This window comes from Eptatretus burgeri, chromosome 8, assembly GCF_056783735.1.
Source record: "Eptatretus burgeri isolate ZD-2024b chromosome 8, Ebu_testis_v1, whole genome shotgun sequence".
Classification (NCBI taxonomy): Eukaryota; Metazoa; Chordata; class Myxini; order Myxiniformes; family Myxinidae; genus Eptatretus; species Eptatretus burgeri.
Genome location: NC_140968.1, coordinates 83,350,315 through 83,372,692, shown reverse-complemented (window position 1 = coordinate 83,372,692; position 22,378 = coordinate 83,350,315). Strand labels below are relative to the sequence as shown.

The 22,378-nt window shown below is 43.0% G+C and overlaps 1 protein-coding gene across 4 annotated transcripts in view; it reads left to right on the top strand.

Moving 5' to 3' along the window:
* LOC147022175 (mitochondrial Rho GTPase 1-like) overlaps positions 1–22,378 on the top strand; it is a 105,762-nt gene that overhangs the window by 5,776 nt on the left and 77,608 nt on the right. For all 4 annotated transcript variants that reach the window (XM_085892829.1, XM_085892831.1, XM_085892830.1 and 1 more), the window contains 3 exons: positions 11,490–11,548; positions 16,103–16,184; positions 16,443–16,486. In XM_085892829.1, coding sequence (XP_085748955.1) covers positions 11,490–11,548; positions 16,103–16,184; positions 16,443–16,486 — 185 coding nt within the window. Of the gene's footprint in view, positions 1–11,489; positions 11,549–16,102; positions 16,185–16,442; positions 16,487–22,378 lie in introns of those variants that run through there.

The following is a 22,378-nucleotide window of genomic DNA, read 5'->3' as shown; positions in this document are numbered from 1 at the left end:
CTTGGGAGTAGCCAGGCTGAGGCAAACGAGGCAGTTGCCTCGTAGCTCATTACCTGAAATATGATCTGGCCTGAGCCCTCTGGTCATCTGAGATCCCTGGGGAGTAAACTATCAAAGCTACTCGGCAGTGCTCTGAATACTCTTATCTCCACTCCTATCACAATACCTAAATAGGACAGTTCACCTCTTTTCACCTCATCGCTTTTGGACCTCTGGCTACGCCCTTGGACGGTGATGTTGACACTTCGATTTATAGTGCGGTTATAATATAATATAATTAATAGGCTGCCGCTCAACAATTTAAATCGTAACCGCACTAGAAATCGAAGTGTCAACATCACCGTCATACCGAAGAAAAAGAAAAAAAAAAAAAAACAGGGAGTCTGGAACACTGACGCTAACCATTACCTTGACGTGTTTCGACTTATGAGTAAAGTACAAGTAACCTGTGTCGACGTGTGTCAACGATCGCGTAGCGTGCCGACAACTTATGCCATCGTATGCGGAACGTGTCATACGTCGAGAAATCTTCAACATGCTGAAAATTTCTCGGCGTATGACAACATGCCAGCGTACTACAACGTATGCCAGTGTGCTCTTAACATATACAAAACTTGCCCATAACGTATTTGATGTGTGCCAGCTTGGTTTGGCAAATTTTTCATACGTCGGCATACCCTGGCTAAAATGTCAAGGTGTGACAGCGGCTTCACACTTCGATGTCTAGTGCGGTTATGATTTGCATCGTCGAGCCGCAGCCTATTAATAGCCTACGCCACGTGATCGTCGGTGATACGCTGCCGCGCGCTAAGCATAAGTTAGACTATCGTTGAGCATATGTTGTGAACGCCGACAACACGCTCAGCATTCGTTGGTATAAGTTATCTATGTGTGATTAAAACGTTCTGTGTACATTACTAACACGTTATGCATACGTCCAACACGTTATTATATGCCCAAAACTTAAAAAAACATCAATAGTTCAGCGTACGCCAGCGTTTTACATACATTTTGATACCTTGCCATACGCTGGCTAAAACGTCAAGGTGTGACAGCCCCTTGAGCATCTGCTCTTTGTATCTTTCCTGGCATTTTGATTGATTTTGCTTGAGTAATTATTCATTTCGATTGCTTTGGAATTCATTCAATTATTTACCTCAGAAAATAAAATGTTCTTTTTATTTATTTATTTTATTATTAATAAATCATTTGTCGATTTCCAACCTGTCCGTGTTTGTCCTTTCCTTCCATTGGTCTAGCATTGTCCGAACCGAGATAGACTGGGAGGTAATTACCACAGATTTGACCAAAAATAGTCGGCACGCACCAGCGGTTAAAATACTTGGCCGCCCTAATTAAAACCTAATCGAGATAACATCGGTGCTTTGCCGAGGGCACGCTCCCCGCTCAGGTTTCCACGTGACCTCGAGTTAAACGGCATAATTAGACAGTGGACACTGGAAGTCGTGGTTAACTGGGTGGCGATCGTGGTTTTAAAACAACTCACCGTTCCACAACGTTAATTGTGAGCGGTGGCCCCAGGTCAGGCTCTACCTCGGACAACCGGGGATTAATCCCCCTGAGTGACAAGTTGGTGTCTCGGTACCCATGGCCGCAACTATATATATATATATATACAGCAATGCCAACCCTCCCGATTTCATCGGGAGGCTTCCGAAAATTCACCCAAACTCCCGCCCTTACGATCACTATCCTTATCCTCCCGAAATTTTGATATTTTTGCACTGTTCACTAATCAGAATGTACTAGTATGAGAATTGAATGAAAAGCATCGTCTGCTACGTATAGCATGTGGTAACTCCATAACGTTCGCTGCTACCAAATTGTACGTAAAAAATTGCAAATTCAAATGAGGAGCAGCGAAACATTGGGTCTGGATCTCGCTTATGCGATCATGCACTGAGATTTAGTGCATGCGGTATGTGTGCAATACAGTGCATGCGGTATGTATGCACAGTGTATATGCATGCGATACGCTCACTGCATGCAGCTGGGCCCCGTACCAGCCCGGCGGTCGCGACCACCGTGCGGTGTTTAACAGCCGCTAGAGTTCTACGAGTCGCGCTGCAGCTGTGGAACATCGACTTCGAAGTTACCGATGCTTCAAGCCCTCGATGTTGATTACGAAATGGCAGAAAAGAAGCTTACGAAGACCAAGAAATGGTCTCAGAAGTGCAAGACCGAATACAGTCTCCAATACCCGTGTATTCGAAAGTCTGAAAGAGGAATTCATCATGCGTATTGTACAGTATGCAGCGTTGATATTTCAGTTGAGCACGGAGGTCGCGATGATATTCGGAAGCACGTTGGAAGCAAACGGCACACAGACATTGCAAAGGAGAGATCTTCGAGCACGAGTACCGGTACACTTCTGAATTATTTCACCAAACAAGGGACAAGCGAGGAAGAGGATGTTACCCGAGCGGAACTTCTCTTTAGTGGATTTATTGTGGAACATAACTTGCCCATATCAGTCTCAGATCATGCTGGACCTCTATTTCAAAAGACCTTTCCAGATTCAAAAGTTGCTTCAAAGTATGGATGTGCAAGAACAAAAACTTGCAAGATGTGCAAGATGTGCAAGAACAAAAAAAAAAAAAAAAAAAAAAAAAAAAAAAAAAGCAAGAAAAAAAAAAGAACAAGAACAAAGAAGAAAAAAGAACACTGGTCAACAATTTTTTACTTTCTGAATGTTGTCTAGATTTCTACAAGTGAATTAGGGTATTCTGGCACTGCTGAATCAGGAAATGGCATCCGTTTCTCTGGCATCCATCAACATCAGGTCAGGTTTTTGTGCAAAGTTGATTTGAAAAAATCAGATCTTGTGACAAAATCAATTACATTTTTGTGGCATTACCAGCTGATTTTTGTCAACACATATCATCCTAAACATGTTTTTAAGAAAAAAAATGTTTTGCCAACAACATTTATTGATTACATGATAGAAACATCGATTACTGTCATCTGAATGGTGGGCATTGATAAAGGTAAGTACAAGTAAATTGCATGTTGCGTCACCACTGTTCAAACTTCAGGGCTTGAACTTCCGTTTCTTCGAACTCCTGGAATGTTCAGCGGCAGGGAGGTCTCTCTTCAGATTCCAACAGTAGTCAGCCATCATGACTGCGTCCCAGCGACCCTGATACCTGGTCTCCATCTCCTTCATGTCCTGATGGAATCTCTCTCCCTGCTCGTCACTCATTGAACCCAGGTTCTCAGGAAACCGGTTCATATGTGAAAATAGGTAGTGCATCTTGATGCTCATGTTGCAGCCCAGGTTTCTGAAAGCAGTCAGCATGTTGTTGACAAGTTCTGCGTAGTTTCTGGCCTTATTGTTGCCAAGAAAGTTCTTCACTACCAAAACAAATGTCTTCCACGCTTCCAGTTCCACTTCGTTCATTGAGTTTTTGAACTCTGGATCTCTGATGAGCTGACGGATCTGAGAACCATCAAAGATGCCAGCTTTCAACTTCTCCATGGTCAATCCTGGAAAAGCCTGGCACAAGTAAGTGAAGCAGTCACCATCTTTGTCCAGAGCCTTGGTGAACTGCTTGATTAAGCCGAGCTTGATGTGCAGCGGTGGGAAGAGTATTCTGTCTCTGTCCACCAGAGGGTCGTTGATGACGTTCCTTTCTTTGCATGGCACCAATTCCTCCCGCACAGGCCAGTCCTTCTTCGTGTAATGCTGAGCACGGTCCCTACTATCCCACATGCACAGAAAACAAGGGTACTTGGTGAAGCCAGACTGTTGTCCCAACAAAAAGTTCACCATCTTCAGGTCAACACAAATAAACCACTTATGCTGATCATAACCAATTTTCTCCAGCACGTACTTCACCGCTTCATACTTCTCCTTCAGTGTAGTCGAGTGAGCGATGGGTACAGAGGCAAACTGGTTGCCGTTGTGTAGCAGAACACATTTCAGTGATCGCTTGCTGCTGTCAATGAACAGTCTCCAATCTTTGGGTTCGTACTGTGGCACTCCAAGCTTGAGCAGAAGCGCATGTCATAAATTGGCGCATGTAGGTATTGTACATTCTTCAGAGTTCGTTATTTCAAGAAATACAACTTTTTTGTATCACATTATTACAAAATCTGCCCCATTAACTTTAGTTTTGATCCACGAACTTTATGCTTTGCCTCACCAATTTTTGGAAGATTTTGAGGTTTTATGACTTCAAACTGATCCCTTTTCGACATAATCACCTAGAACTATCGTACCTGAATACTTCTTGTCATTAAAATAATTATTTCCAATCAAAACAATTATTTGACATGACATTTTACCCCCACCAACTTCTTCTAAAATGCTCCACACATGCGTACATGTGAACAAAAATGTAAAAAACGACATGTGGCCATATCTCAAAAACTTGACCTGATTGAACAAAACTAATGTGAGTTTTGGATTCAGCGCATCAGATTCGTCCTAAATCAGCTTAAAAAATGCAGACAACAAATTTGTTGTTGACCAGTGTAATTGGTGAGTTGTCAAATGTTACTGCTTCATCTATTGCCGATATTGCTAGACTAGCTCCATTTAGCCTAGCTACAGACGGTAGCAATGACAGTGGTGAGGCCCAGCTATATCCTGTCCTGATTTCGTACTATGACAACAGTGCTGGGATTGTGAAGCAAGGTTTGCTAAGTTTGCCTGCGTGCAAACAAGATTCCACTGGAGAAAACATTTTCAAACTGCTTGATCATGAGTTCAGTGACAGGAAAATTCCGTGGGGAAATTGTGTTTCCTTTTGTGCTGATAATGCCTCTGTCATGGTGGGCAAGCACAAAGGAGTCGCTGCTTATATCCACAAACAAAATCCAGAGTGCTGCATCATGGGATGCCCTTCCCATATGATGCACAATACGGCCAAGAAGGCGGCTCAGGCCTTACCCATTGAATTAGATGACTTTCTCATCGATATTTACTACTACTTGGACAAAAGTAGTAAACGCGTCAAAGGAGTGAAAGCACTGCAAGAACTCTGTGATGCCCCGACACACAAGATTCTGAAGCATGTCGCAACAAGGTGGCTGTCCCTTGGTCAGTGCCTAGACAGGCTGATTGAACAGTGGGAGCCACTTCGCCTCTTCTTCAAAGAAGAAGTACGAAGAAAAATGCAACCAACTGTAGCCAAGACTCTAACAACGAGCAAGAAGGACGGCACTGTATCTACTGCCAGTGCTGGCACTGCAGGATCAAGCACTAGTGGAGCAGCATTCACCACTACCACTGCAGTATCTGCTGCGAAGAAGACAGCAGGGACAGCACCAAAACCAATGCTGAGAGCAGGTAGCATCACCGGCCCTTCATCACGTTCATCTACAAAGCAGATCCCTTCAGAGTCGAGAAAGACTGTGATAGTCCCATCTACAGGCAAAGAAGGACCCAAGTTAAGTTCTGCTTTTGCCAAATCACTTGATAGAAGCTCAGCAAAACCTTCGAATCGGAGGTCTTCTTCCTTGGCTGCACCTACCTCAAGCTCTCTACTCAAACGTAAAATTGGATCTGGTACTACGAGTCTGACCTCTTCTGCTGGCAGTAAACGCAAGTGTGATCGCCCTGCGGCTAAGTGTACTACGAGTTCTACAACTAAAAGCGCATCTTCCTCAAACACTGTGCAGGAATCTAGAGAAAAACGTGTCAACAGGATGTTCTTGTCTCCACAAACAAAACTCTATTGTTTCTTCCTTCGATATGCTAACAAGCTTTTTGAGAAGGGGAATCTTCTGCTCCAAAGAGACGAACCCTGTATTCATCTCCTGCACGGAGAATTGAATGGTCTTCTGAAAGATATCTTCGTACGGTTTTTGAAACCATCGGTGTCATCGGTTCCTCTGGTAAATGTACCCTTCTCTGACAGAAATCATCAGAAGAATGATGAGGACCTCATGATTGGGAACGATGCCAAACTGTATATAAGGGAACAAAGGAGTCTCAAGAAATCCACCTTCACTCTGAGTGGGTCAGACATCCAAGGTTTCTTCAGTGCAGTTCGCTCATATTATGTGAAAGCCTGCAATTACATCTTCAAAACCTGGCCGCCAGATGATGAATTAGCCAAGCATGCTCAGGTGCTGGATGTTAAGCTACACCAAGAAGTGGGGTTTGACTGTGTTGAGTTTTTCATCAAGAAATTCCCCTGTCTGTTCAGTGGCGGTGATAGTGACATAGACAGTCTTGAGAGTGAATTCGCTCACTACCAGGCAGACGCCTCCATAGCTACAATTGCTACTGAGACAGTGAGAGTGGATGAGCAGTGGCATCAGATTTCACAGCTCACAGATCCCTGCACTGGTGCCAAGAAGTATCCTAATTTGAGCAAAGTGATGAAGGGAATCTTGGTCATTCCTCATTCGAACGCATCATGTGAGCGGGCACTCAGTCTTGTACGGAAGAATCATACTGAATTTCGTCCCAATTTGAGTGTCAAAACCCTGGAAGCTCTCTTAATTGAAAAACTAGCTCATAGCACCCCTTGCTACCAGAGAGAATACAGCAAAGACATAATCAGAAGGGCTAAAAGAGCCACACAGCTGTCACTCAGCAAAGCTGCCATGGAAAAAGCAAGCAGCAGTAGTACCAGCCAGTAAGGTAAGAAAAATATTGCTTCTTTTGTGCTTTTTGTTAATCTTTGATTGTCCCCTAACTTACTAATATTAACATACATGTAACATTAAAAAGTGCACAATTTTCCCCTTTTTTTGTTCAAAAAGTGGGAATTCTTAACATGTTAAATGCTCCAAAATAGGGCTCAGAGGGCACGAGAGAGCGTCTAGAACCCCAGAGCTTCCAGGGCCCTAAGGCGGGCCCTGGACCCCGCCGCAAGGGTCGAGTGCTCCGCGCTCGAGATGTGCGCTTCGCGCACATTATTTGGTGTCAGTTGAAAATCCTCCCTAATTCTGATTTCCAAAAGTTGGCATCTCTGTATATATATATATATATATATATATATATATATATATATATATATATATATATATATATATATATATATATATATATATATATATATATATATATTTTGTTGTGGGCCTGGGGTCGGTGGCAAGAATGACCGTTACGTGTGGAAAATTGCGTCGTCTCCACCAGACTCCCCGGAATTGTATGCCGTCGCTCTGGATAACTCCGAAGCCAGCGGGTCGATTAATCCACCGTGAAATGCCAATATCTCGACCGCATGGCGTAGGGTTAATTGTCTGGATCCCAATATACCTAAATAACCATGCAGTCTTGGCTACCAGGGATTCACGCCCTCGGCACGTCTTTCTCGAACCGGGTCACTCTACCGACTGCGGTAGAGTTCTAACTAGTGACTACCAACTCCGGCTCGGTTGCAGCCGAGCAGAAACTGCCAAAGCCATGCTGGCTAGGATTAACGGATTATCAGGGATGAAACCCCGTCTGAACTCAGACCTGGACCATGCTGGACCAAATAAAGAAAGGACCGAAACGAGCTGGGAACATTTTTCATCATTTATTTACAATAAAATCAAAAGACAGAAGAGGCGAGACTTATCGTAAATATGCAATGCAGTATTTACAATGATGAAATAAACACGTAAACAATTCCACTTATGGACGGGCCCACATGCAGTCACACACAGAAAAAGAAAAGAAACCCCGGAGTTTTTATTGGACCCTCCAGCCGATGAGAGAGACGAGCTGGGGGTCAGAGTTCGGATGGGCACCTGTGGGTTGTCGAAGGTCCCAGCCACACGTGTGGGACTCGGGGCTCGTGGCGGCAGCCGCGTGGAGCAATCGGAGCTCCGGGGCAGAGATCAGGGTCGCGGACGGGACCCACCAAAGTTCCACGAACAGGCTGGCCCACTCACTCTCCAGCCCAACCACTGTCAACCAACTTGCAACCGCTCAAGCACTCCAGATCTCCCAGTGCAGCGCCAACGCCACCGACAACCGACCTCCGAGTCTGCTCGGGGATTTATATCTCCTCCCACACGGGGAGGGGCCTTGGTGAGAATCATCTTGCTGTCCGTCCCTCATTGGCCCATGGCTGCACCCCACCGGGGCGGAGCCATGGCCCCTGTTCGGAGACCCCATTTATTCTTCCACTTGACTTCGCTCGCGAAGAGTAACAGGGTCAACGCTGAAAAGCCATACAAGAACTATGAGCCGAGGCCCCCCCTCTCGGCAAGTCAACGTACGAGCAGCCAATGGGTGGTGATGGCGCGTGATGGACAGGTTGGGTCATGCAGATTGGATGGTTGTTTGTTGTTAGATGGCTTGTTGGAGGGTTCGTTGGATGTAAAACCTAACCAAAGACGTCACAACGCACACATTTAATCCTCTCGCTAAACAAAAGGACGGGGTCCTGACTACACACATACTTACCGGTATAACTAACTTTGGGACCTGAATGTTGAGTGCGCATGATTTCCAGATTCGTAACTATATATATATATATATATATATAGATATATATATATATATATAGATATATATATATATATATATCTATATATATATCTATATATATATATCTATATATATATATATATATACACATACACATACACATACACATACACATACACACACACACACACACACACACACACACACACACACACACACACACACACACACACACACACACACACACACACACACACACACACATATGTGATGTGATGTTGCTTTGTTTTGAACCTTTGAAATTAATATTTTGGATTGCCATTGAATTCCTGCAAGACTTTGAAAGTTGTATTCATTACCTCCGCTACTGAAGGTGCAAGGAGGTTGTTTTCACGTCTGTTTGTTTGTTATTTATAAAAATCAGTTTTTGAAGTATATTGGTTGGTCTTGTGTGTTATTCTGTCTGTCTCTGTTTGTTCCTTGCAAAATCGAAGATTTTTCAAGTATAACGGTTAGTCGATTTTGTTTTTCTGTCTGTTTGTTTGTCAATCAGCTACAGGTCACAATTCCAAACCGATAATTGTGAAATCTTACCAAGTTGTAGAGGTTGTCTCAACTGAGAAGCCTGTTGATTTTGAGATCCAAGGTCAAACGTCATGTTGAGGTCAGATTTCTAAAATCATCATTTTTCATCCAATTGACTTGAAAATTAAACAGTAATTGCATATAGTGCATTACTGAATTGAGACACCAACTATTTTTGAGATTAAAAGGTCAAAGTTCAACTCAACGACAATCATCTAAAATCTATTTCAGTCTGAAAAATAATCAATTTTGATCCGATTGACTTGAGCTTTGATCAGGATTGCCAATTTTAATCTTATTGAAATGGACAATTTGATGTATCCATGGCAACCTTAGGAGAGGGCGTGGATTTTGCACATATCGTGCTCTGCAAGACGTCTTTTTCTTGTTGGGTAGTCGATCCAGTCGAAAAAAAAAATGTTTAAAAAAAAAATTTTTTTTTTTGAAATTTGTTCTACCCTTATTATCAGTTTTTCCGTCGATATGTTTGTTTGTCTGTCTGTCTGTTCGGTCCAGTGCTCCGTTAATACAATGGCGATTTCGATGAAACTTGGTACCATGACCTAGTTGTGTGCAAATGAGAAACGTTGCTATGGACACCACCGTTGCCTAGCAACGGGACTTTGAAATTTTTGAAAAATCATAAAAAAAAGTTTATTTTTTTCAAAAATCAGGCCACGAGCGACTGTGGGCAGTACATTCAGCCATATTGTCAAAAATTTCCAGCCGGATCCTATGAAAACTGTCGGAGAAGATAGACTTTGAAGGAACCCTGGTCGAAAACAATAAAAAAACGAAGTTCGTTGTATCTCAGAGACGATGAGTCAGATATACATGAAACTGGTATGGTAGGTTCATGGTATGTCCTAGTTATGTGTGAGAAAGAACCGTTGCTATGGACACCTCTGTTGCCTAGCAACGGCCGAAAAACCTCAATGTGAGGGTATTTTAACGAAAAAACAATCTGCAGCATCAACCCTTGAAGCTTGAATCATGAATTTTCTTGTGCTTAATCCTCAGGTCATTCCCCATCGAATGGGCCCATCACGTCAGGTTCTATTAGGTCGGCGACTACCCATGTCCGCCTACCGGCTTGTTTGTATGTTTATCACCTACAGGTCACAATTTCAAACCAATGTTCACGAAACTTCACCACATGGTACAGTTCGTCATAAGCAAGAAGCCTATTGTTTTTGAGGTCAAAAGGTCAACATAGGCCAAAGGTCAACAACTTTGTCAAATTTCTGAAGTCCTCAATTTCCATCCGATTGACTTGAAATTTGAAGAGGAGTTGCAAATTTGGTCATTTGATTCAACCACCAATTATTTTTGCGGTCAACGTGGGCCAAAAGGTCGACATAGGCCAAAGGTCAACAACTTAGGCGAGATTTCTAAAATCCTCAATTTTCATTCGATTGACTTGAAATTAAAATGGATTTATATTTCAGGTTTCTGAATTCCACCAGCCAATTATTTTTGAGGTCAACACAGGCGAAAGTTCAACAACTTTGGTGGGATTTCTAAAATCCTCAATTTTCATCCCATTGACTTTAAATTTAAAGAGGATTTGCATATCATGTCACTGAATTCAGCCACCAATTATTTTTGCGGTCAACGTGGGCCAAAAGGTCGACATAGGCCAAAGGTCAACAACTTAGGTGAGATTTCTAAAATCCTTAATTTTCATCTGATTGGCTTGAAAGTTGAAGAAGATTTGCATGTCAGGTCACGGAATTTAACGAACAAGTATTTTTGAGGCTAACATAGGCCAAAAAGTCGACATAGGTCGAATTTCTAAAATAGTCAATTTTCACCCGATTGAATTGAAATTTGAAGAGGAGTTGCGTATTTGGTCATTGAATTCAACCACCAATTATTTTTACGGTCAAATTTGTTTCATGGATTTCAGAAGTGTCATGCTGTGCATGAAATCTTTCTTTTTTATTTGTTTGTGTGTGGGATATCTCAAAAAGCTGGAGACGGATTTGAATAAAATTTGGTGGGCAGGTTCGGTGTGTGACAAGGATGAATTGCTTCAATTTTAGTGAAGATCCGAATCTGAATCCGCATCAGGATCCAATAATTTTTTATGTGATTCCTTACCACTGACAGATCGTGCTGCAATGATATACAGCACAATATCTGAAAAAGTTATGGACGGTTTCGGACAAAACTTGGTGGAAAGTTTGGGAGTATGACAAGGACTAATTGATTTGATTTTGGTGAAGATCCGAATGCAGATCCGGACATGAGAATTTTCTTAATTTTCAAAGTAATTCTTCACTATTGAAACATGGGACCAAAAATGATATGTAGCATTATATTTCAAAAAATTATTGGGCCTGATTTGTTCGACAGGATCAGACATTGCATGGCAGAGGTGTGCTCTGTACCATGTACCCTTATAGTTATGTATGTATGTGTAATGTATTATGTATGTAGTGTACCGTATGTATTTTGATTGATGGGATTTTTATTTTGATCAGTGTTCATTTGTGTGTTCCAGCTCAAGTGGGAAAAACATCAATAATAATGACTCTTGTGAATGAAGAGTTTTCGAGCGAGGTAAGTGCTTCCGTTTCCTAGTCGCCAGCTCTTTGTGAAAGAGTTCATCTGATGTTAAATAAAAGAACCAAACAAATTCACCAACATTTGCGTTGGTAATAAATGTTGATTAGAGCCAGTGTTTTCACAAAACTACCATCTCGGTAAAACAGGGGTTCAGCCACTTTTTGCAGTGACCTATATTTAATACTCTAGTTAGTCTCGTAGATTTTAGCATTTGTAAGATTTTGGACAAAAATTATGTTTTGAATGTTTTTAAAGACATTTGTGCAGCAAATGCTTGGCGAGCAAGTTCTTTGGTTAAAATTACACTTTAATTATTCTCAGAACAGGAAAGATAGCGTCCAACTGCACACTCGCTTCTGAGCTGTCTTGCCTGGTGTTCAATCTCGACACTTCATGGTTTGCATGCAGAGTGATGCACTAATGTGTGCCCCTTCCATCAGAAGGACATTTAGCTGGAGGAGCTGCCTGCCACCACCGATCATTGGTGGACATTGAAGATCCCTTGGTGTTTTTCCTGAAGAGGAGGCGAGATATCCCTTGCATCCTGGCCACATTTCAAATTCCTGCTTTAACCCACAGCAGGCAGTACATCAGCTACACAACCATATGACCAGCAATGATGGAAACCAGTAGTCAGTTGCTGCACGTGGATGAATGATGAATTATTATTCTTATCGTTGAGTTTTGCTGAAAAGATAATGTACCAGGGTTGTGGAAGGGATTGACGGGATTTGATTTAGTTCAGTCAAATCCATTTGATTAGCACCAGTCAGCTTGTGGCGAAGAGAGCCGCCTTCATTCCTGGTTTTCTGACTTGCTCCACTCACGCAATCAGAGTGTTGCCATCGATGGAACCCTCTCCTCCCTTCTCTCGAGTGCAGGCTGCAGTTCCCCAAGGCATTGTTTTTGTCCCAGTCTTGTTCCTCAGATATATATATATATATATATATATATATATATATATATATATATATATATATATATATATATATATATATATATATATATATATATATATATCTTCTTCTTTCGGCTGCTCCCGTTCGGGGTCGCCACAGCGGATCATCCGTATGATCCGCATAGTGATTTGGCACATGTTTTACGCCGGATGCCCTTCCTGACACAACCCTGGTCGCCTCTTACGACACAGGGATACGGTGCACCTATTTTAACCGGGGTATACACCGGCCCAGTACACTGGTACTCATTTCGCCGACCTTGGAAGGATGACAGGCTGAGTCAACCCCCTGGTGTATTAATTCAGTGGCCCAACGGGGCTTGAACTCAGGACCATTTGGATCCCAAGCCACTGCCCTAACCACTGCGCCAACACACCAGGCATATATATATATATATATATATATATATATATATATATATATATATATATCTATATCTATATCTATATCTATATCTATATCTATATATATATATATATATATCTATATCTATATCTATATCTATATCTATATCTATATCTATATCTATATCTATATATATATATCCTCAATGCTCTGGAAAACCCTCTCGTCCTTTGCAGATGACTCCACCTTGTGTCGTACAGTTTCCCAACCCTGTGCAGACAGAAGTTGCGTAATCTTTCTTTCTCTCCCTCTCTGTGCTGATCTGGAAATGATGAGACTCTGGTCCGATAAATGGAAAAAGTCCTTCAATCCTTAAAACTCTCACTCTATCACTCCAGAATAATCTTCCAACAAATCCACCGATCTATTTTCTGAGTTATACTCTGGAAGAGGTTTGGTCTCTCGAATTTATAGATGACATTATTAGTTATGACATAACAAAGCTGGCCTCCAAAACCAGCCACAGACTATACTCAAAAGTCTAAAACAAGGCCCTTCTCTATAGCTGAAACTAGTACTCTGCTCGGCACTGGTGCCACAGCAGTCTCTCTCTCTCTCTCTCTCTCTCTCTCTCTCTCTCTCTCTCTCTCTCTCTCTCTCTCTCTCTCTCTCTCTCTCTCTCTCTCTCTGTCTGTGTCTCTCTCTGTCTCTCTCTCTCTCTCTCTCTCTCTCTCTCTCTCTCTCTCTCTCTCTCTCTCTCTCTCTCTCTCTGTCTCTGTCTCTGTCTCTGTCTCTGTCTCTGTCTCTGTCTCTGTCTCTGTCTCTGTCTCTGTCTCTGTCTCTGTCTCTGTCTCTGTCTCTGTCTCTGTCTCTGTCTCTGTCTCTGTCTCTGTCTCTGTCTCTCTCTGTCTCTTCAAAATTATTGGAACCTCCCTTGATGAGTCCGAAGCACAGGGGTCTGTTTCTCTCACATTGCAGGTAGGTCAGTGGTCTCTCTGTTTTCTACCTTCTATCCTCCAACATTATTCCCTCTGCTCTACATCTTCCAATCCTACCTATCTACTCCATTATGCACAAGTTCTTCCAGTAACTCCTTCCTGGTTAGGCTTCCAAAATCCAGGCTCCCTGCACACCTCAACTTTTAATTCTTCACTTCTCTTCCTCAGAACAGACTTTGTAAGGTGGTTCTCTCTTGCTCCTCCCTTCAGGGCCTCAAGCAAGCAGTGCAAGTTATCCATTATTATCCATAATTCTGACCAATGATCTTTATTACTCCCATTAACCTTTCCGAACCCAACCATCTTACTTGCGAGTTTCAGTGTTTCCTCTCCTCCTCCCTTTCATCATTTCCTGTTCTTTCATTCCCTTGACGTTCGTCCCACTGGCAGTTCTACCTTGCTCTTTCATGAGGCTCATTCCTCTAAAGCAAAAAAATACAAATCAAAATTCCCGCTAACAACCTTCAGTTCGAGCGATTGGTAGCAAGTGGTCATCTGAATGAAAGAGGGCTCTGACGAAGGGTGAACTCCTTAAAATGTCAGCATTACTTTGATTCCCACGGTGGGTATCACACCTATGTCAATCTTCAGTTGAGAAACCTATCACGTGGATGAGAGTTTTGAGTCGCGTCTGGAACTGAACCCAGACTGCAGAGCTCAAAACCTTACCTCTGAGTTGTCCTATCAGCCCTGTTCTTCATTGCCAATTTTGTTCCAACACTGACTTCAAGCAAATATTGCGCTTTAGCAAATCGCAAGATTATATTATCAGGCCTTTGCATTCCAGCTTCTCAATGAAGTTCATTATCCTGTCCCGCGATGTTATTGCAACATGAAGAGTCGATAGATGAGATATAAATGCAGGGATTGTGTAGTGAAGGTCGTAATGTGCAATTTCTTACTTTGAGAAGTCGCTTAAAATGACATTGTGCAGATGATTCTTTTTCAACGATTCAGTGTTCTTCATTGATTTACAATGATTTTGACATTAAAAGGTTATACGAAGAATCGGACACTGGCACATCATTTTTACGGTTGCCCTTCATAATTGAAGATGGCTCTTCACATGAAACATGCAAACAACATGATAAATTTTATGCTGTCGACGTTGCAGCCTGTACAGCAACCACACTTTAAGATAGCAAGCATTCAAACCTGGTGTCAAGGGATATGCAAGAAGACTGCAGTTTAGGCAGGAATTTGTAACTTAATCATGGTGACGGTGATGAGTCTCCAATTCTTCACAAAAGGCACGGTGGGATCTTTTTGTTCCACCAATAACCGGTGCTGGCAGACGGGTCTTCTGGCTTAACGTCCAACTGATGCAAAGCATGCAAATTGCTTCATCATCCTGCATGCGGTACATCAGGGTGACAGTTTATATCTGGGACGAGATTCAAACCTATGCCAGACAGCTCAAACGTGAGTGTGCATAACTTTTGGCTATCCTGCCAGCTTTACACATCATTGACACTTCATAAAAATAAGACTTAATTGTTGTTTTGTGTGCGCCTTCCGTGTCCTTTGATATGTTTTTATCTTGGTTCGAGAAGTATTATGAAATTTGCTTCTATGTGCTCCTCCAGTGTCCTTGTAAAGGGTTCCTGCTGTCATAGAATAATAAATGTAATGTTACCGTTGGAACCGCAACATAAAAGCTCGTCCCACTTCTTCCTGAATCCCTGTAACACAGGCTTTTAAAATGGGCAGGTTTGTGATTGAACAAACTAATGTTTGTTCTGAGTAAACCGATTTATGAGCTTTCCAACCAAGTAAATCGAGTATCACCTTTCCAACGGTATCGCTTGTATTATTCTGTGGCAGCAGGAATTCTTTAGAATGAAGCGTTATGGACAGAGAAACTCTGCTACTTTGAAATCTAGATGAACCTTAATACAGTATTCCTGGGAAAAGCCAAAATTCCTGGTTTTGCACTGGGTTTGTTTGCATTTAGATGGTTGTTGAAGTCATGCCTCTTGGGAAACGTAATAGCTCAGACACCATTCAACTGTGCCGAGAATACCTTTGCATAAACGAACCCAGGACTGGAGTTTTTTTTTTTTTTACAACTCCCCCACAGCTACCTAATTTATCCCACATCCCGGATTGTTTTCATCCCCTGTGCAATCGTCTCATTTCTGAAACATGTCTGTTCGTGTCCGATTTTTGAAAGTTTTTTTTTTTTAATATTTTATCATTGTTCTTGTCTGTTGCTGAGTACTTTGAGCAGCTTTTGTAACTTGCAGGTTCCAGCTTGTGCTGAGGAAGTAACGATTCCAGCCGAGGTTACGCTTGAGAAAGTACCCACACACATTGTAGATTATTCAGGTCAGTCGGTTGTGACATTTTGTTTTTAATCCTCGTTATTTAAAAAAAAAAAAAATGATAACCCTCACTCTCGTGAACTTGCATTTACTGTTTCTTCTGCTTTCTCAGTTCCTCTCTTTTGTCCATGTGCCATTGATTATACGTATTCAATCACCCTTGAAAATAGATATGTCTTCTTCTAAGCTGATGGAATTTTTAAAAACTTTAAAACAAAGAAGGGATTTTAATTTTTGAGCATTTTGTTTTTATTTTTTACAGAAGTGGAACAAACTGAAGAAGATCTGAAAGAAGAATTACATCGGGTAAGGTTTTGTGCTGTGATTAGGTTACTCATGTTGCCTTTGCTCTTCATGATATAATAGTAATAGAAATGTGGAAATGTGTGGCTTTTGCAAAATCTGCATGGTTTACAAAAAAACCACCACGACCCACCACCCCCACCCTCCCCCTCAAATTCCCATAAGTTGATTTATGCAAATGATGACTCAATTTATCTTTGCTTTGTGTGGTGTGAGGTTACCCTCCACACCTGCATACTTCTACATTTCTTGGGCAAAGTACACCTTTGTTTTTCATCACAATACTTTTCATTTGTTAAACTGTTGATTAAAAAAAAATAAAAAATTTGAATCTAGTTCTTTTGAATCATTATGCCACCGTGACCTGATCTTCGAAATTCTTTGTTAGTCAGCAGCACAAGGCTGCGGGTTGGCATCATTGGCTGAGGGTGTGGCTGTACTGCTGATTAAATGCCCTCTGCTGGTTTGGGCAGGAATTTGGAATTTGTCCCATTGTGCTGGCGATAGCTCACCTACTCTTCGCAAAGGACACCGTGGGATCTTTGACATCCACTAACAAATGCTGGCAGACAGGACGCCTGGTTAACGCCCATCCGAGTGATGACGCACATATTGATGAATCGCCTTGCCTGTAAAACACCTGATTGATAGTTTGTATCTGTGTCGGGATTCAAAGCCAGGTTAGGCAGCTTAGAGGGGAGTGTGCGTTCATCAAGGCCATCCTGTCATCCCACTGTAAGCTGATGAATCAACTTATTAAACGTCGATACAACAGACTCGGTGGCGTAATCGTAAGATCACCCACTCTGAGTTTGGGAGCTCAGCTGTTTGAACCCGACCAAGTCGTACAAAAGACTTTGAAAATGGTACGTGCTGCTTCCTTGTTTGCTCAGCATTTCAAAATGATAGTGTAGACAGACAACCAGTAGCTAGCAACTATTGCACAGGATTGATGGGCATAATGGCCTCGTACTGCATTGAATTTCCGTCCTTGTAAGGGAGCTCAGTAAAACAATAAAGAACAGCAAAAAAATTTTTTAATGCCATTATTTATCTATTTTATTTATTTTTACTGTGCCCTTATCCCATTAGGCATGCAGCCGGAGACAGTTATCGATCCATTATTCGTTGTCACGTGCACTTTGGAAACTGTGTTGGCTGTTATGCAAGCGACTAACAAAAAAAAAAAAACTCACATTGAAAGCAATCTCAGCAAATGAAGTACTGTAGAGAAAAGTTTTCTTCAGATATATATATATATATATATATATATATATATATATATATATATATATATATATATATATATATATATATATATATATATATATATATATATATATATATATATATATATATATATATATATATATATATACATACATACAGTAGACTACGCGTAAGTCGGCAGCGTGTAACTCGTCGGCAGCGTCAAAAAGTCCCGAATTTATCTAATGTTAAATCCCTTTGAATAAAGTCTGTAAGATGTCATGTCTAAGTCGTCAGATGTTGTCCGTTCCCGCGAAATAGAAACTCAAGTAAATTACCACGCCTAACTTGTCACATGGAACTGCTGCCTCGTGAGAAGCCAGATTTCATGGAATCGTGATGCTCGCTCATTGGTTTACACCGCCAGTGATAGGCTATTTATGGGACATTTTCACAAAAGCGGGTCAGGTAACGGTAAAGAACAAACTCAAAAATCAACTTTCTTTGACATTCTCGAAATAGTGCTTGAACCCCTTATAAGGCCTAGAAAAATGTTCAAATGATGTCAGCAACGCAGGATCAACATAAGGCCTCTGCACTGACTGGGCAATATATGCTTGATAAAAATTCTCGGACAGTCTTTACCGTTACCTGACCCGCTTTTGTGAAAATGTCCCTTATAACTGTGCTGCGTTCAGCTCAGTCAGCGTGCTGTCCCACATGCATCTGAAGAGGTAGGCAGGCTGCGCAATGCAGTCTGGCAAAGGAGTAAAGGATCGATCAAACTTCGTGTTGAAGTCCGATCATCTCTATTATAATACCAAGCTTGCACACTAAAAACTCGGCTCGCCGTCACACGATCCCGATGAAATTGCTGTGGCACTTTGCGGACATGCCGACAATGTTTGGGAAGTCTTGGCGTTCCATAGTACCACTTGCATTTTGCACAATGCGTATTTTTGTCATTCCCCGTGTACGGTCTGTCGTCTGCTACCAGCTATGTTGTACTGCTATCCCGTGCATGTGCACGGGTGTCGCTAGTGGTTTTATATTGACTTGTTTTGTACATCACTGCACTCACTTACACATAGGCATTGAGTGGTAGTCATCACCACGATGACTGTGTGTCATGTAATTTGTCGATTTGTATATGAGTTTTCATTCCATATGAAAACTCATTCTACATTCATTCCAATGAATGAATTCCAACAGCAATTCATTCCACATTTGTCGATGGTGATATACCATGGTGGTCTCTGTTTATGCTCCGACTGAGGCGAGTGATCTCACCGTGAAGGATGCATTCTACGCCACGCTCGAGTCTGTGGTTGATCAGTGCCCCAGACGAGATACACTTCTAGTCTTGGGGGATTTCAATGCATCAACTGGAACTGGTAGGGATGGTTATGAGGTGTATGTTGGTCCCCATGGGTCAGGAACTATGAACCAGAATAGCACTAAGTTCCTTCACTTTGCAAGAAGTCATGGACTTAGGGTGGCTGGTTCATGGTTTCAGCACCCACAAGCTCATCGCTGGACTTGGTATTCCAACGCTGGCGGTGTAGCAAAGGAGATTGACCATGTCCTCATTGACGGTCATTGGAGGATGATCCAGAACTGCAGGGTCTACCGGAGTGCTCAGTTCCTCAATAGTGACCACAGGCTTGTTGTAGCAACTCTAAAGCTGCACCTTAAATCCTGGAGAATGGTACCATCCCAGCCTAGGCTGGATGTTGGCAAGCTCAGGGATGAGAGAGTAGCTAAGGAGTTTGCGGACAGGCTGAGTGGACACTTGGGGGGTCTGGGTGCTTTGGGGGGTCCTGAAGAGTTGTGGAGTGCCTTCAAGACCACCGTCCTTGATGTTGCCGGTGGATGTCTTGGAGCTCACCGCAGGGCAAAGAAGAATTTTGTCTCTCAAGGGACACTGGATACCATTGACCAGAGTCGCAGGGCCAGGCTGAATGGCAGAGCTGAGCTGTTCAGAGAGCTGAGGCGTAAAACTGTACGTGCACTGACGGTGGACAAGGAGGCCTATGTGCGAGGAATCTGAGAGGGGGGAAAGCATCACCTGTGGACAGGTGATTCTCGTCCCGCTTACAGGGGAATTCGCACATTGCCTTCATCCAAGCCCATCCCTCGGAGCATTGCAGTTCGAGCAGAGAGTGGTAGGCTCTTGACAGAGGAGTCTGAAGTGAAGGCCCGCTGGGCCGGTTACTTTGAGTGGTTGTACCAGGCTGATCCCCCAGCTGTTGAGTTGGACGTCAGGGGTGTTACAATCCCTGTTGCTGACCCTCGAATCAACTGTGGTCCACCTTCGCTTGTGGAAACACGGGCTGTGGTGAACCAGTTGAAACGGGGCAAAGCTCCAGGGATCTGTGGCATCCATGCTGAACTTCTCAAGGCTGGTGGAAATGCTGCACTCGTGTCGTTGCATGCAGTTTTGTGCTCTGCCTGGAACACAGGCATCATCCCAACTGACTGGAAGAGGGGCCTTGTTGTCCCTCTCTGGAAAGGGAAGGGTGATCGCCAAGACTGCAACAACTACCGAGGGGTGACGCTGCTCTCAGTGCCGGGCAAAGTCTTTGCTCAGATAATTCTTGATAGGGTTCGCCACCATCTGCTTGAGCACCAGCGTCCAGCGCAGTCAGGCTTTACACCAAAGAGGTCAACGGTTGACCGTATCCTTGCCCTTCGTGTCCTCACCGAACGCAGACGAGAGTTTCGGCAGGGGCTGCTTGCAGCCTATGTTGATCTCTGTAAAGCGTTTGATTCAGTGAATCGGGATGTCCTCTGGAGGATTCTTGGTCTTCGTGGGGTGCCACCAAAACTGATCGATCTGATGTCTGAACTCTACTCTGGTACTGAGAGTGCTGTGAAGTGTGGTGGTACCATCTCTGACTTATTTCCAGTTGTTACTGGAGTTCGTCAGGGGTGTGTACTGGCCCCCACACTTTTCAGCACTTATATGGACTGGATTTTAGGGAGGATGTCGGAGAGATCTAGCTGCGGTGCATCATTTGGGAATGTCAAGATCTCGGACCTTGACTTTGCAGATGATGCAGTCATCTTTGCGGAGACTTTAGACATCCTTTTGGGGGCCCTCGAGGTGCTGAATGAGGAGTTGGAGCCGTTGGGATTACGGGTTTCTTGGGTCAAAACTAAGATCCAGGCTTTCGGTGACATCTTGGATGCTGCTGTCCTGTCTGTGTCTGTTTGTGGTGAGGATGTTGAGGTCGTGGAGAGATTCACTTACCTTGGCAGTGATATTCATGTCTCTGCTGGCTGCGAGTCAGAGGTCAATAGACGTCTGGGTCGGGCCTGGGGATTCATGGATTCACTGGATCATGGGGTGTGGCGCTGCCGGTACCTGTGCGGGAGGACGAAAGTCCGAGTCTTCAGGTCCTTGGTGTTTCCAGTCTTGCTCTATGGATGCGAGACTTGGACTCTGACCAAGGATCTGAGACGGAGACTTAATTCCTTTGGTACCAGGTCTCTTCGGAGAATCCTTCGCTATCGCTGGTCGGATTTTGTGTCCAACGAGCGGTTGCTGAGAGAAACTCGGATGAGATTTGTTACCTGCATTGTCCGTGAGCGTCAGTTGCGGCTGTATGGACATGTGGCTCGTTTTCCTGACGCTGATCCTGCTCACCAGTTTCTCTCAGCGAGGGAGTCTCATGAGTGGAGGAGGCCAGTGGGCCGACCACATGCCTCGTGGTTGCAGCAGGTTGACCATCATCTCAAGGAGATGGGGATGGGCCTGGCATCTGCCTGAGGGATGGCCAGACGGAGGCCCCTGGAGTACCGGCGGAAAGTGGACGCAGCGACGCGCTGTTCTGGCACATGCTCCCATACCTGACCTGACCTGATATACCATCACCGATGGTATACGAGTTGTCATACAGTTGTTCATTATCTTTACTTTTAATAAACTGATTCATGAATTCAATCTTTGCTTGATCACTTTCCAACTCACCAATGAACCCCCATCTATGCACCGAAGATTGTGTTTCCCTTTTGGTACAATAGCCGGCTTAGAGATTGTCGCGCCCTCTCACACGTACGTGTCCAAGCCACGCGTGACTTCATCCTTCACCCCACAGTCATGAATGTTCGCATACGCGCAAGTCGTCACACTATTTTTTTTTTTTTACACATATATATATATATATATATAAAGCCTGGTGTTGGCGCAGTGGTAAGGGCAGTGGCTTGGGACCCAAGAGGTCCTGAGTTCAAGCCCCGTTGGGACACTGAATTAATATATGTATATATATATATATATATAATGTATATATATATATATATATATAATATGTATATATATATATATGTATATATGTATATATATATGTATATATATATATATATATATATATATATATATATATATATATATATATATATATATATAAAAATATATATAAACCAAGTCGAAAACACCAGGGGGGTTGACTCAGCCTGCCATCCTTCCGAGGTCGGCGAAATGAGCACCAGTTGTACTGGGCCCGGTGTATGCCCCGGTTAGAATAGGTGTACCATATCCCTGTGTGTCGTAGAGGCGACCAGGGTTGCGTCAGGAAGGGCATCCGGCGTAAAAACCTATGCCAAATCATTATGCGGACAACAAAACTAATTTCCATACCGGATCGGTCGAGGCCCGGGTTACCAACGACCGCCACCGGTACC